The following is a 16966-nucleotide window of genomic DNA, read 5'->3' as shown; positions in this document are numbered from 1 at the left end:
AAGCATTTATATAGCTCGTTTTAATCAATAATCTGGTCAAAATTCAGAAACATATTTCTTCATTTTACTGTACTATACTTATATTCTACCCAACTCTTTTTCGAAACTTTTACTTAACACCAGTTGATCCAGCGCTTTAAAAACAGTTTTCCGGGCCAGTGCGCCTAAATGTATGTAAAAATATTTAATTGTTTGTGTGTGTTGAAGAGATAAAAGTTTAGTTTTGTAGAAATCTCTATGTCATCGGGTAATTAAGCTCAATTGTGCCGACGAAGTCATTACCGTTGCCGAAATCAGGTCAAAGGTGAAACTTTCAGCGCCTAAAAATATGTATGCAGAGCATTATTTAAAACTTTCTGCGCTGTAATATGGCAGCGAGAAAAAAGTAAGTAGCGTTTGCTGAGTGTTGAACCGGTAATGCGCGACAAAGGAGAATATGAGATGGGCCATGACGAAAACTGAAGCCGGCGTTGGCGAGCGGTAAAGAGCTGGCTGGCGAGCGGGAAAGTGCATTAAATGAATAAAAGTTTGAATAGCAAAAAGTTGTGCTGCAAAATGTGCAACGAAATCATTAATAAAATTTGCACTTAAAAGGCGACGAGGCGACAATTTACAATAAACAAAAAAAAATGAGGCGAATAGCCAGAAGTTGACAATAAACCAGCGACTGCCGCACTGCAGGTGCTCGACTGCGTTTCCTGCGTATGTAAATAGAGTTGTACAGTGCAGTATCATATCTTTGCTCTCCACCAGACATGAGATATCCTTCTTATAGTGTTTTAATAAACTTTTCGACAATTCATGTTTTCTGCAAGTGAATTATCTTCGTCTCGCTTTGATTTCACTCTTTCCCTTCGCTTTTTAATTTTGTTTGATGACTGCCTGAATGGCTGAGTGTAACATCCTGCCTCTTCGCTTTTAACTGCTTATCTGCCTTTGCGATTTGCTGCTTTTATTTTCGTCGCAGCCGCAAAAGTCCAGAACTTGCATTAAAAATCAATTAAAAGCTGTGAATAAAAGCGGCAGTCGTAAACTCTCGGCAGGTACTTATTTCGGTGGCGCCAGTGAAGCACATTTGAAAAGTTGAATAGTTGAAATGAGTAATGTGAATTTAATACTTTTCGAATTTTTTGTTACGTGCTCATCTATTTGCTGTGGAGTTTGAGTTATGAACGGGATTTACGATAGCTGGTTGCTGGTTCTGAGCGAGTGTGATGGGACTAGTTTGCTTATGAATCATCTGCTTTTATTGCCAGATGCGACATTTTTAGTAGTTGACTTTTTTGAACCCCTTTGAGCGATAAGCTTTCGCATTCATATAATTAGGTAATGTCTGACAAATGTATTGATAATATCTTTAATATATATCTGAATCGGTTATCACTCCTTCTTAAATTCTCCAGCTTATAATATTGTTTTCAACTGTTCTTGAGCTTTTTCATTTCATTGATTTTCCGATTTCCTTCAAAATGTGAGTTTGCTTTATTGTCATTCCCGCTGCATATTTTTATTGCTTTTATCACAATTTCTGTGATAAATTTCATTTCGAACAATTTCGTGAATTTCTGAATTAATGAGTTTTGTTTGCCATAAATTTACGTTTCGGCGCTCGTAGCGAAAATCACTGTTTGTAATAGTAACGAAAGGAAAATTGCTTACAAAGTTTTCCTAGTCGTCAAGTACCGTAACACGACGATGACAGCGCAAGTAAACTCGTGAAAAATATTTGAAGAAAAATAAATGGTTTAAAGTAAACGGCGGTAATACATATTCAGTAAAAATTTGCATTAGGAATCTTTTGGAAATTATGTAAATAAGCTTAATTAATATTATATAGTGCTAAGTTCATTTGAGAGTCTAGTTTTGAAGGAGGTACAGTCCCCATCTACGCGAACTAAGGCCATGTTCGCGAGGCCTTTAGACTTGCTTCTAAACTTAAGGATGGAAAGAGCTCTTAAAACGGTGTTAAGAATTTCAGACCCTTTAGCCTATCCTCGTTTCTGTTGAAAACATTGGATAAATTCAACAATCTGTATATTAGGAGCAGAATACCGAGAGGTAAATTGATAAAACCCCAGAAAGCCTATATTAATGACAAATCCCTCTAAACTGGCTTGCACGATGCAGTGATATAGCTGGAGGGAATTCCTAGCAGGCAACTTTCTCAAATCGTGAGGGCCTTCAGTAATGTGGGGCCGTTGGAGGCGTTTACAGCCCTCGAAAGGTTTGAGGTGGAATCGAATCCAAGCACCTTATCTCAACGTATCTCAATGTGGTATTCAACGTGGCGAAGGCGTCAACTAAAGTAAAACTTTTTTAGGAGGTATGAGATTCCAAACGCATCTCTTCTCTTTTTCGGAGGTTAACGTCTTCAATCTGTTGATAAAGTGAAATACCTAAGGATTGTCCTTGATATAAAGCTTTCATGGCGACCAAATATTGAAGACATAAAATGTGAAATTTCTCATCAAAAGTGGCAAAATTCTATGGTGTATTCATGTGGGGAAGAGCGCTCGTAAAAGGCTACATTTGCTAAGAAGCTTGAACGTGTTCAAAGCGGCACTCATTTGCCCTAAGGTTTAGGGAACTTTACTTTGTTTAAATTCTTCTCCTTCAATTGCATTTCTTGACAACTTGGACAACTGCGTCGCAGAGATCACTCGTGGCTATATTTCCTGTGCTCACATGTCAATAAGGAGTATGTGTTGAAGTTGGGAGGGAAGGTTGCGTCTTCTAAGCAATAAAAGATATACATAAAGGAGAAAGGCAAAGCCGTGCGGGCATTAATTTCCGCGCGAACGCCTCCAGTTTTTGCCAGAAACATTCGCTAATATTCATAAGCATGGATTAAAAGAAGTTCATGTCATTCGTTTTTGGGACATAACTAAGTGTTCTTCCAGAAGTCTACTATTCAAATTATATAGAGAAGTTTAATTTAATATTCCATACTGCTAAGCGTTTGGAAGGCTGCCTTGGCGCCCACTCAAATTTAGTTAAGCGTACCCGCTAGTCCTCTCCAGCTACTCGGTAACAGTTGTTTCCATCTGCAATTGCAATAAAAATTCAACTGCGATTTTTATGCATCTTTTCCAAGCAACTCTTATAAAGCTTCCATATCTCTGACTCTTTTCCGCCGTCAAAGTTTCTATTTTTCGCTTGACGTAGCTTCACCTTTATCTGCGAATTTTTGTTTACTCGCCATATGATTCGCAGTTTTTCGTCAGTTTTTGTTTCACATTCGTGTTCATTTATTTACCGTTACTCGTTAAAGTGCACACATTGTCATGTGTATGCATGTATGCCGCACGTTGGCCAGACGAATGTGCAGACGTGGCGCCCCCAAGTTTGCATCAATGCTTGTCTGCTGACGCCATTGACCGCCGTCCAAACGTCCGCGCCCCCTCGTACCCTCGCAAAAGTCAATCTATGTTGTCGAGTGTCTAGAGTTTATTTTCATGCAATCTATTTTCGGTTCTCCCCGTTGCTTGCCAATAGTCTTCTGCAATTTTTTCTTAGCAAATTTTTCACATTTTTGTGCCATTTTCCACTTTTAGTCGGTTTTTTTTGGCTTTTACCGTCGCAAATGGTCAATTTGAAACGGATGTTGCCATGACAAAATGATGGAGCGACAGTTGGCGTCGATCGTTCTTGAGTCCACCAAGCACGGCTATTTGTATGTTCACAGAGATAGCGTGTGTGTGGGTGCGGGCGTTGACGTTGGATTTGTTTATTTATAACTTTTTCTGAGTGTTCTGGCTGCTGCCCCTTGCAGTATGCAATAAGTGTCGAGATGCTCAGCACGTTGCCGAAAAATACATTAGCAAAATATGCGCGTGCTGCACTGGATGGGGTAAACGGGCTCTGCTGGACTTTTTGATTATTCATAAAGTGATTCATACTTGCATTCGAAGAAGAAAGTTACCACTGTCTATATATATATATGTTTGTACATATGTGTCATAGCGAGTCATGGGTACGTGACCACATATTTACTACGCCAATTTTGATTAAAGTTGAATACTATTATTAATTGTTAAAAAATAAATGAATATGTATTTTAGAATCAATTTATTCAAAATTTAAGTCTTCATTTTCCCTTTATTTTGCAGGAAGTGCTTAAAATGCGGTGAACTGAGGTGAGTTACTTTAATTTCTGCATACTATTTGCATAAGGCATATATTGTAATATCTAAAATAATACAGATTGATCGATATAATGAGGTAAAAATTATTCCTGAGGTCATGGTTATGTGGTATATTAGGGTGGGTTAAAAACAATTTTCTTTGGTCATACATTTTAATATCTAAAATAATATGGATTGATCGATATAATTATTTGTCTAAATACAAATTATTCCAGAGACTATCGTTTTATGGTACATTAGGGTGGGCAAATAAAAACTTTTCCTTTGGCCATGTATTTCAGTATCTAAAATAACATAGATTGGTCGATATAATTGATTATTTAAGTACAAATTATTCCTTAGAACATCGTTTTATGGTATATTAGGGTGGGTAAAAAATTTTCATTTGGTCAAATATTTTCATATCTGAAATAATATAGATTGATCGATATAATTAGTTATCTAAGTAAAATATATATATCTGAGATCATCGTTTTATGGTACATTAAGGTTGGTAAAAAAAAACTTTAATTTTTCATATTTTTTAAATGGTATATTAGGGTCGGTAAAGTTTTCTTTTAATTTTAAGATAATTCTGTTTCTTTGGTTCTCATAAAAATAGGTTCGTATACACTTCTAAGAGGTTATCTACAAGTATAATCTCTTAATTGTAACGTGCTCCGCTTTACGGTTTTATATATTTTTTTTTTATTTTCAAATAGAAGAATGGCAATCTCGCTTTCAATTACTTGAAACAAATATCTCTTTTCATAGATTGAGTGTCTAAAACGTATTTTATGAGTACCAACGAAACAGAAATTTAAATTTTTTAGGCCCACCCTAATGTATTTATTCCAATACCCCTAAGCTACTCTGCTGGTGACTGGACTAGTGTTTTTTCATTATAGCTTATTATTCAGAACCTATGTAAAGACATACAGTTGCCTAGCATTATTAGGGGGTTTATTTCGACTGACCCCTTTCCTCCAAATATAATGAAATTTAACTTCGTGTGAAATAGTAACCATGTCTATTTTGGAATTCTGTCTAAATCTCCCAAAAACCGAACATAAGTATATTATTTCACCACTTGATTACTTGTCATTTTTTGCTACCTTTAATTAAATTCTGCGTAATATTTCAACGGTCATTATGGCCGTTCGTTCGTTGTTTTGACATGCAATAAAATTATACCGCGTACGTCGTGTTAATTACGCTCGTATATGTGCCGACACTTACCAACCACTTCCAGTTCACCGGCCGAGATCTCCGTGTGAAAGGATGGCGCATCTGCTGACACTTCACAACTATATTTGCCAGTGGTGGAGACAGTAACCGAGTCCAGTACCAATTGGCTCTCATTGGACGCCGAACGCTGCAATAAAAGAATGCGAAAGAAGCGAAATATCAATAAGTGAAATGAGTACTGAAACAAGAGCGCAATGATTGGGCCATCCAATAATATTTAAGAACTGAAGAAAAACGTGAGAATGTGAATTAATCTTATGAACGGAAGTGAAGTCAGTGAAAATTGCGTACACCAATTATAAAATTCCACGTAAAGAAAATGCAGCACAAAAAACAAAAACAAAAATTAAAAATTAAGTAAAGAAAATGAAAAATTAATGGACGTCAATATTGTACAATAAAAGCAAAGTAAAGCAAGTGTGTGCAAACAAACAGCGTAATTATGATTACAGTGCGCAGTTCCAGGGGAATTAAATGTGAGTGAGAGACATATGTACGTATTTATGCGCAAATTTTAATTGAGTAATTGCGGCATTTGTATATAGCTTTACACAGGGAAAATATGTATTTATGAACACAAGCAAAAATTCTTTACTAAAAACTTGTTTTCGTCAACTATGCCTTATTTTTGGTGAGGAAATTTTTTCTGATATCATGGCTACATTTCAAAATATTTGGAATTAAAAACTGTTAAAAACGTCAACTTCGGCCTAGCCTTCTTTAGTACATTTCTTGTAGCATAAAATGGTATAAGAAGAGCCAGCTCCGCTGCTTACGCAATAGCAAATACCTCAGCTTTAAATAGCCTGCAGTTGTTCGGCAACTTAAAAGGTTGCATTATGCCTAACTCTGGACAGTATGTTCCTGCACTAACATCAATATGTTTAGAGTGTTGCGGGTAGTTAACCTTTACGCCAGTAATCTTTTCCTACGTTTACTTTGAACCGACCGCTGTATATGTACAAAGTGCCTAAAACACAAATTTAATGAACCGGCTATTATCTGTTCCAACCAATTCGCCGGGTTCATATAAAGTAAGGCAACGAAGCACATTCAATATTAATCTGTTCAATGAATTACGATTACATTTTAATATCTTACCAGGAACCAAAGTCTTAAATAATATATCGAAATAAATAGTTTTGATGCACATGATTTTGTATGGAAGCTCAAAACTTATTTCAAACGCTAATTAATAATTACGAAATTGATAGTGAAGGATGTAGAAATAAGTTTAAATTCAAGATTTTAGAAAAATTATCTCACTCGTACGTTACTTAAACTATGTTGAAGAAAAGTTCTGAAGTTTCATTTAGAACATACAGTTTTTAGTCATTTCTTTTTAGAAATCGTTTATGTTTCTTCCATAAAACAAAGTCCACATTCTGCTAAAAGTGAAAAGGCCCTTAAATCCGACCAAAGAAGAGAATAGAATGTCCGCTATAAAGTCGTAGCTGTTCGAGAATGTCAATATAAATGGCGCATGCGTCAGCGCCTAAAAGCATGCAAGTTTCTTTAGTGTTGTTAAGCGGAAATAGCAAGCCATAAAACTTGCGAATGAAGGCGGCAAGCAGAGAAAGATAAATGCATGCACAAGCGTATGAGAGTATAGCATTGCATGTGCCCTAAACCATTAACGGCTAGTTAAGGGGGGACTACTGGTGGCTGAAATGCAAGGTTGGCTGCAGGGAGTGGGGCGCCTTTAAACGCTAGTTGCTTTGATATATGCGCTCAACTCTACTTTATATATGCCAATGCAAGCACGTTTGCTTACCCGCTTACATAACTTACATATCCTGGCTGGCATGCACTAACATATGTACATGCAGGGGCAAGTTTCAGTGTGTAAGTCCTGGTGCTTTGGCAAATTTGCGAAGATTGCAAAAATGAGTTATGTTTGCGCATTTGGCCGCCCTTCATGTGCACCGTGTAATGTGTGTGTTTGTGTGTATGAGCCGAACTACATGTGTGCTAACAATGCTATTAACATGTACGCTAGTATATGTGCATACAGGGTGTGACGTTAGGTGCTCTACAACTGTGCAACTACTTGTGTACGAGTAGATTTGTGCGCTGTTTGCTGCTGAGCAAATTTGTTTGCTTGCGGTTTTATGCACATAAACACATACACATACACAAGTGTTCATTCTCAGCTCATGAGCGTAGCCAACAAAGACGCTTAAAGAGCAGATAACATACGAGTGCACTATAAATGCCAGCTGCAGACACTTTTTCTACATAAATAGGTGTGCATGTGGATTTACTGCTCGCTTGCAAATGGCTTTCAGCAATTACGGAGCCTCCTTGTGTCGCCTACTTTGTTCTATTCGCCATGGATTTGCATTTGTGTGGGTTTGTGGAATGCAATCAGTTAATAACGGCGATTAGAGATGACTTTGTGGTTTTATGTCTCCGCCTACGTATCCGCGTGGGTGTTGAAGTGCTGAGTCGTTGGTTTGATAAAACACGGTCATAAAAGGCATTAAGTTTGGCTTTGAGCCACAAGGGATTTGCCAACAAATAAGTGTTTACTTGCACATATGAATGACACTGCTTACTCTGTGCTTATGCAGTTAGTGAGAGGGAGAGCGGAGCGTATGGGGTAGTTAATTTGCTCACCATAGTCAGTAAAAGGTCAAGGCCAGAAGTTGTGTTGCTTAATCGTGCGCTGTTTTTGTTTTGCTAGGTAAAATCCCTTTCTTATTTTTTGCAAATATTGTTTTTCTTTTATAAAGCTATTCAGTGATATTTAAAGCAGAAGCAATTGCACACGGACAAAAAAAAAATTATTTTGTCTCCTTACATATGTCAAGATATCGTCAGAAATGAGGAAAAAAATCTGAAAAACTTGTTCTTACTTTTAATGTTAATAATTAAATTTAAATATCACAGAGATGTTTTCTTGGTCGAAAATTATTTTTTTCTAAGTCGACTCATGCGAACGTTATTCAGGATTAAAATCTAAGCTTATATAAGTAAGTATGCAAGAGTAGAACCCCTTACGCTATTCGTAAGACCTTTTAATATTACTATCTCCCTTCATTGTTGTGTTCAAGCCATCTGGTGCTCTCAATGAGGCTACTTATCTCCGTTATGTGGTTTGTAGTTAAACATTCTAGATTTGGTACAAGCTGGACTCCATAAGTTCCAAATCGGAGTTTTAACAGCTGAGCACTCGCCGAGGAAGTGTAGATCCGTTTCCACACTCCCCTCGAGCTTGCAGCTGTGGCAAATATTCTTACAAGGCATTCTTATTTTTAACACGTGTTCTCCAAATGGCCGGTGCTGCGTTATGGTGGCTGTAAATCTGTATGTACTTTTCCTGGACTTATTTAATAAGTTTTTAGTTTTTGTCTTCTCATATTTGGTTCATATATGTTTGGCTATTTTGAAATTAGTTGTAGAATTTTCATTTATTCAAACCGTGTATTTAACGCCCTCCTAATCGTTCCTAGCAGGCTAGAGAAGCTCCTGGATTGGCTGAGTAGTCTCTTTTTTCGTTACTGAAAATTTTTCTATGACCGGGAACCCAAATTATGGAGAAGTGTTGTCAAGAAGACCTGTCACGGCGCTCAAAGCCTTACAACATTTTTGGATCATGCTGGAGTTTATCGTTGGTGATGACAGAGTTAGCAATGCCGCCTTTCTATCTCTGTATATGATAGTTCTCTTTATCCTCTCGTAACAATTATCAATATAACTTCACGAGGCTGCTTTTTGCCTTGTACTTCAGAGTTTGGGAGACGGAAGGAAAAAGAGATATCAAGATCCCCGGATTATAGTATTTTCCTCGGCTACTAAACCTCTTCCCTTGTTGTACCATCCAGTGAGGGAAAATGAAATTGAGGTATTTTGGTTTCATCAGTGAATAGCCCCAGTTCCTTCTAACTAGGGTTAAGCCCTATTTTGTTGTTTGCATGTGTGAAAGTTCGTTAGGCTATTTTCATAACCTCAGTGATTGTGGATGAAAAGTTTTTTTCCTGCGAGCATTCTTTTGAGATCTGTGAACAAGAGATAGTCACTGGGGCTAGATATATAAAATGGACCGGAAGTCGAATTCATTGAATTTTGTCATCGCTTTTACTGACTTACAACACAGTGTATTATCTGGGTGAAACAGCACTTTCGTTTTGTTCATATGTCATATGTACGATATATGAACATATATCACTTTCTTGTGTTCTTCTGCCTGGTTTTGGTTTTTGAGATATAAGATAATTAGATACTTGCCTTATAGATCTTTTCAAGTCTTGGAACCATTGGTTTCTTCAGGTTTTGCAGCTTTATCGAAATGACTCGCCGCTTTATATATATGCCAACAAGTTGATAATGGCATAGTGATTTTTTCTTTGTTTAGTATGAGACCGGATTGATCTGCTATACTTGTGGCTTATTCTGGTTGTACACCTAGTGTCCATAAGAACTTTAAGTGACTCTTCAGCAGAGGATATCAATGTGTCTTCTTCTGTATACAACATTGGTGTGTTATTTGAATAGTATTTGGCTCAGCCTGGTAGATTCTTTGCAACTTTTTATTGCTCTGCAGAAGGGCAGCCATGATTCGGCCTAACCTTTCCTGACTATTTTTTTATATTGCTTCATGATATCTTTATAGGGTTGCCAAATTTCGGTTATATAACTTTCATTGAAGGCTTCCCGCGGTTCCGTTCTTATGTTCCTTAGGTCACAGTACCACAAAGGAGGGAACTTTTTCTTCCTTAGAACATTTAAAGGTGTGTTGATTGACAGAGAGAACTCCAGCTTAAAAATTTTTAGCTATTTTTTGTCATTTTAGCAAATAGTGGTGGTTTGACCCCTACCCCCTTTGATTACAACACAAAAAATCCTACGAGTTGAAAGATTTTTTATTATCTTTTTCGGAGTTGGTAACCCAAAACTCTAACCTGGTTTAATTAACTTCTTCTTTCAATTTGGATTCAGTATTTTTCTAGAGAGTTCCCATGACACCCATGACACTGGCTTCCATTTGAATATTTCCAGAAATTTTGAATTGAAATGTGCTAATGTTTTTGGATATTTCATGGGCAATTTAATCAAATTATAGTTTTAAATATTCAATACTCAATTAAAGTGAAAATATACCTCTTTTCATAAAAGTCACATCCAAGTCAGCTTTCCCCAGTGCCAGAAATGACTCTATTATTTGTTGGCTCTGCAGCTTTGGATCTCCATATAAGTAAACTGACCACCACATTCGAACACTGTTGTTTTTGTGTTTTGTCAAGTTTAATTAAGCGCATTGCCGTTATGATTATTAAGCATATTTGCAAGTTTTCGTTTTAATTTTGTTAATATTTACATTTGAAAACTTTATAACTGACTAACCGAACCGAGCTAACTTCAAAATGTGTTGCCACCAGAAAGTTGTTGTACCCACACGACAACAAAATAAGTGCTTGTTTACTTAACACTTGCCCCCAAAATATGTGGTGTGCATATCGTTTGTCGCTCGTGCGTGTGGTAGGTGGTGCTTAGACGCTGCCCGGTTGTCCATATTTTCCTCCAAATTGGGTTAACGAAATTTCTACACATTTTCAAAAATGTTGCAGTGTTGGTAAGAGGTAATTTTCGCATTTTATCTGCCACTTGCTCAACAACAGTTTTTAGTCAAGCTTTCTCTTTGGACTTCCGCACGATTTCCGTTCAACAGCATGCTCGGAAACTACTCACACACATACACGCTCACGTTACAACATATGTATGGCCGCGCCATAAACTACTAAAGTAGTGGTGTCTTTTGTTTCCGGGAGGCAACTGGATCTTTGTTGCTCCCCCGGCCAGCTCTCACTGGCTGGGAGCGTAGAAACTTCAAGCCAGCATCATTTCGTTGAAGTTTTTACCAAGCAACTAAACTAGAGAGATAGCTGCGAACCACCAGGCAGAACTTATAGAGGGGCCAAGACCTTCAGTGTTATTGCTGTTGTTACATTTGAAGTTTCGCATTTGCGCTCTTAAATGCAAAGCAAATTAGCACTTTCAAACACTTTCATATGCCAGCGTTCATGCTGCGGTGCGGTGTTGGCGTCGTGGACGACAGCAGAAGCGCTGCACAGAGCGACAAGCTTGCATTTAGCTAAGCAAATATACTCAGGCAAACATAGCGCTCAGCGCTAAAGTTGACCAGCAAATGAGCATGCAAACAGTTATGAAGATTTGGCCAAAACTTTCATTTCTAAGCTCGAAAAGATGAAGTTTAAATGAACACTTCCAGCAGTCGGCAGTTGGTGTGTGATGTTGGGAAGTGGTGTGAGACGATGTGTGGTGAGTAAGCGACTAAAACAAATAGCACGCACGTATATGAGGACTGGATTAATAAAAAAGCTTTATTTAATTTTCCCAAGCTATTTAAGTAGCGTGATATGCGTTTATGTGTGCTGTTTAAGTGCAGCGGGGTTTGTTGTTTTTGGATAACCCACAAAGTTGGTTAATGAAACTTATTATTTTCTATTAACTTGTGCCGCTAATAAGCGGGCAACCTCGTTTGTGGCTAATTTAAGAAAGGCGCTGTATAAATAGGTCATACTTAGACTAGATATCGTCACAAACACATTTATTAGTTTAGTCATAGGTACCCAAATGCTTGCACATATCCACAATATATAATATATATACCATGTATACGTGTATAAAGTGTCTAATCATCGATAATTTTACACCTACGTCTATTTTTTATATCTATGAAAATATTAGCTTTTATTTGTAGATTATATTTGGCTCTATTGATTTAATATGTAGACATGTGTGGATAGCTTTATTTGCAGGTCAAGTGGTAAACAAAATGAGTGATTGCTAAATATATAAAGGTTTGCCATCACTGGGCAGATATCTAACTTTTTGCCAACAATGCTCAGCAAAGTTTAACCTTCTGCTGGTATTGCCGTTTAATATCTTAATAGTCTTTAAAGGGGTATTCTAGTCTAAAACAAAAAAAAAATTAAAAAACTAAGGTAGGCATAAGTATTTTGCTTAACAAGACTCGGCCAAATTGAAACTTGAAACGGGTTTTTCCTCGAAGGTGTCTTTTCAAAACGATATCCATGTTTTCTTAGGTTCTACTTAACTGATTTACTAAAAATTTTCGACAGTCTTTATGGACTTCTCTATGTCTGAATATGGATAGCATCCCGAAATTAAAATTTTTACAAATTAAAAAAAAATCGAAACTGGAAAAAGTTGTACAAAAATTGTTTTTTTGAAAAGAAATATATTTAAATTTTCCCGTAGTCTAGGCATTGAGACATTATTCTATGTTGCTATTTTTGGTTTGTGGTTTGAGATTGCTAGAAGGGTTGAAATAGTGGTTAAGTCAATTGTAAAATTAGTGAGACTCGCCGTTTTATCAATTTCTAATTTTTAAAATTTTCTAATTTTTTTTTAAATATTTTAAATTTTTTTTATTATTATAGTAACAGTAAAATAAATAATGACCGATTTTTTACGACACTTGAAATCTAGCTAAAGTTGATGCTACTAAACTAGAATATTCCTTTAAGGGGGTTCAATGCAGAAAAATGTGTTTTATTGTTTTTTTTTTTTTGAGAGAGAAAGATAATGTGAATTTGCACAATTCAATATACTTTAGTAACTATGGATAAGTTTTGAATTAATATGTTCTAATAACTAATTTCCAGGAGAACCTGCGGAAAAAGGTTTCTGAAGGTGCTTAGAATTATTTTAAATCTAAAGATCAAACAATGTGTATTATCGTAGATGACAACTAGTAAAGACCGAAGAATCAGGCAAGTTTTTGAACTTTGACAAACTGTCAATAACCCAAAAAAAAAATTTTTTTTACGGAAAATATTTACCCTTCTGACTTAAAGATTCGAATCGATTCCATACATAAATAGTGTTTTCTTTCCTCGATGAACATGATGCCTAATTATGTGGAAACATTATATAAATGCGCCATTACACCTTGCAAATTGTTCCATTTTTACAGGAGAAAATAAAAAATACCAACCAACACAAACGAAATTTTTATTAATGAGCTTAGAAAAATTTACCGGTTTAGAGAAAACCTTCTTTTAAAAAAGTAGAAAACACGATTTGAGTAGGGTAGAAAATGTTGCACTTTTTACTGGCTAGAAGGTAACAAAAGAGCAAACGAATCGGAAAAAATGTTGAAAAAATAAAACGCAACTTTGACACCCCGAGCAGAGAAGAATAAATACAGTTTTGTAAGAAAAAAGCGCTATAAATTAAAAAAAAATGTAAAGTATAAGTACGAGTTTTGCCTTTTATATTTCGATATTAGAGAAAAATGACGTGTCTAAGGGCACAATAGACCTACGGTCGCGGTGCAATCCTGATGTAATTATCTAAATTGTTCCCCAAAATATTTTCATTAAGTTCTTTGCACTTTTGCGTGCGTTTTGAACTAATTGCCGAAGCAGTTTTATCTCTGATTGACGTATTTTTTTTAATTTCTCTCGAATTTTCATCAAAGTGTGACATACACTTTCCGTTATACTAATAGATCATCGTGTGATGTTTGAACATATGATCATAATGAAACATCATGATATATATGATAATTGACTTTAAAGCATTTTTAGTTTTGCATTAAGAAAAAGTTTTATGTAAGGTGATCTGATATCAGGGATTCTTTAGGTTTCTAATGCATCATATACGAGTTTGAAATGAGTGTCAAGTAATGTCGGCATCAGATTTTACTTTGTGATACGACATTAAATCAAATATATTTTTAGAAGAACATGTAATCCTCTTTTAAAACTAAAAGCTTTAGTTTTGAAATCACACATTTTACTTATCTGATGTATCATATTTAATCAACGTCGTGCCAATAATGCTTGGAATTATTAGTTTTAACTGTAACTCCGACACTCCCGCCACTAAGCATTAGTCTGGCAATGGTTATCTACTTATCTGCTACTATTGCTACTGGCACGTTAAATTAATTCCTTCCCTGTCAATTCAAAATGATTAAAGGTCATGCCATATCACTGGTGGTTTTCTCAAGTGCTTGAGAAAATATTTATACTGCTGTAAATTACACAGTTGTTACCAAGCAGCCCAGCTCAAGTGTAAGTACATGGTAGAGTGTCATGAATAGCAATGATTTTGTTGTCGAGTTTCATTCCGTGTTTATATTTGCTTACTTTTATTTGGCTGTCATTGTTGGGTACACATTTATACCTGCTAATTACAGAATAAACAAATCGAGCTCAACAAATTTATACATATTCACACCGGCTGGGTAAACATATGCCGGCTTATGGCGCGCATGTACTGGGGCGCCCACATACAACAATCCTACAGCGACCCTGACAACACTGCCCACTGTGATTTAACAATATTTGTCCTCGTGCCATGTTGTGTGGTCATTCACTTGTCAAAGTGCCCAATGCATTAACCTTTATTATGTGTCTATATTAACTCAACTTTTATGCATACACCGTTATTTTAGTAATATTTCAGGAGCATGCCTATCGATTACTTAATTACAATCAGCTAGGATTTCATAAAAAAAAAAAAAACTTTAATTAAAAGCTTTGCGTTTTTATCGATTTGTGGAATATTTTCGATACGCTGCGATACGAGGAATTAAGTCTTTTGTAATGGTTCTCTACTGATAGCAAGTAATCATAACTTAATCAAAATTGCCCAGCTTTTGGTAGGAAAAATCTCTGTTTGTTAGGTGAGAACCAAAGTCAAAGCTTGAGTAAGAAATTACATTCGCCGCCTTAAAGAGCATTCACATTCGTAGCTCGGACCATATGGCTGTCATGTGACTAGCTGCTTAAAAGTACACACCTGCACATGTCCAACATGCAACATGCAACAACCATGGCATACACATGCAAGATATGCGGAAAAATTCAAGCCGTGTTTGGAAAAAACAGTTACATAGTTGAAGAGTGTATGCGCAAGTGAATAAAAAGACCGACGAACGAGACGCCAACTAGAGAAATTGTACCAGCAAACGAGGAAAAAAATATAATTGGCACCTGCTTCATGGATTTGGCATAGCAGCGGCATGCACACATGCTGCCCTCATAGAAGGTGGCAAAATGTGAGAATTTCACACACAGCCAAGTGAAGGCAAATAAAACGAAAAACAATTGGGCGCTCGAAGAGACGAAATAAAAACAAACTGCCTCCAACGAAGCCTTTGACACTTTCAAAATTAACAAGCAGTATAGCAACCCTGTGTGTGTGTATGTGATGTGTTTTGGTGCTGCTGCTGAATCATGGTGCTGCAAAATTAAAAACAACCTGTCTACTTACTTACATATGTGTGCTCATATTTACGTTGCAACATGTTGCACAGGTGTAATAAACACAATGGCGCAGGGAGTAAGCACGTGAAAGTGAAGTTTTTGTGAAAAGAGTTTCGAAACTAAGTCGACAGTCGACAGCTGACAGCAAAAATTGAAAACAAAGCCTTTGAGATTCATGGTATATATACATATGTGTGTGTGTGTGGCAAGTAAAGTGAGCTAGCTTTAAACATGTGCTTACTAAAGGCAAATTAGCTTTATGAAAAATCCGTGAATGGCAAAATTTTCACTTAATTAAAAACTTCGAATTATGTTATGAATAACGACATTGATCGAGGTTAATGAGCAGTGACTGATATAGGTATTTAAATTTAATATTCAATGATTATGTCAACAGAGCAATTTTGGGTTTTAGTATAAACTTATTATTCCCTGAATGAATGTATTTCATTATATCCAGCACTTGTCGCAGACGCTATAGAATAGATACATAAATGCCCAGCGTGACGAGATGAGTGAATTCAGCAAAGTCCGACTGTATGACTGTATGTACCTAAGATTTAGAGATATCGATTTGAAATTTTGCAAACCTTCTTGTCCCACCAAGACACTGCACATTTGTCAGAACTGTTGATAACGAACTAATATAGCATATAGCTGCCATACAAAGTGAACGATCGAAGTCAAGTGCTTATATGGAAAACTTTTTCACATGGGAGATATCTCCACGAAATTTGCACGTATTATTGTCTAAGGCAAAGTCACAATCTTCGTGGAAATTATTCAGATCAGATCACTATAGCATATAGCTGCCATACAAAGTGAACGATCGAAGTCAAGTGCTTATATGGAAAACTTTTTCACTTGACCAGCAATCTACATGAAATTTGCCACCGATCGACTATTTAAAACAACGTTGCAATCTACGAACAAATTGTTCCGATCAGGAAACTATATCATATAGCTGCCATATAAACTGGCCTATCAAGCTCCAGTATTTGTGTGGAAAACTGTTTCTAAGTATTTATTTATATATTCTATTTTTAGTGCATTCAAGCAAAATTTTATTATTCAGACTTAAATTTTCAAGCTTAACTTAATCTTAAATATACAAGTTTGTGTAGAAGTTGCGCCTTAAAGCATGCTAAACTTCAAGCGCGTAGTAGCAAGAACAATTTCCTGGCTTACGCATATGTTCGCTTCCAGCAATTGCAAGAAAGAAAGTGTGTGTGAGCGTACATAGAACGATAAAACATATAAAAACGAACAATCGCCAACATTAACAACACCAGCAGTAAAGTATGCTGAAGTTGAAAGTGCAACTGGCTT

The 16966-nt window shown here is 36.3% G+C and overlaps 1 protein-coding gene across 4 annotated transcripts in view; it reads right to left on the bottom strand.

Annotated features, from left to right (window-relative positions):
* Nucleotides 1-16966, bottom strand: part of LOC105232449 (uncharacterized) — a 127857-nt gene that overhangs the window by 18666 nt on the left and 92225 nt on the right. For all 4 annotated transcript variants that reach the window (XM_049448635.1, XM_049448638.1, XM_049448640.1 and 1 more), the window contains one exon: nucleotides 5364-5499. In XM_049448635.1, the coding sequence (XP_049304592.1) occupies nucleotides 5364-5499 (136 nt within the window). The remainder of the gene's footprint in view (nucleotides 1-5363; nucleotides 5500-16966) is intronic.

The sequence above is a fragment of the Bactrocera dorsalis genome, chromosome 1 (genome assembly GCF_023373825.1).
Source record: "Bactrocera dorsalis isolate Fly_Bdor chromosome 1, ASM2337382v1, whole genome shotgun sequence".
NCBI classification, from domain to species: domain Eukaryota; kingdom Metazoa; phylum Arthropoda; class Insecta; order Diptera; family Tephritidae; genus Bactrocera; species Bactrocera dorsalis.
Note: the sequence above shows the minus strand (reverse complement) of the source record. Positions and strands in the feature narration are given on the sequence as shown.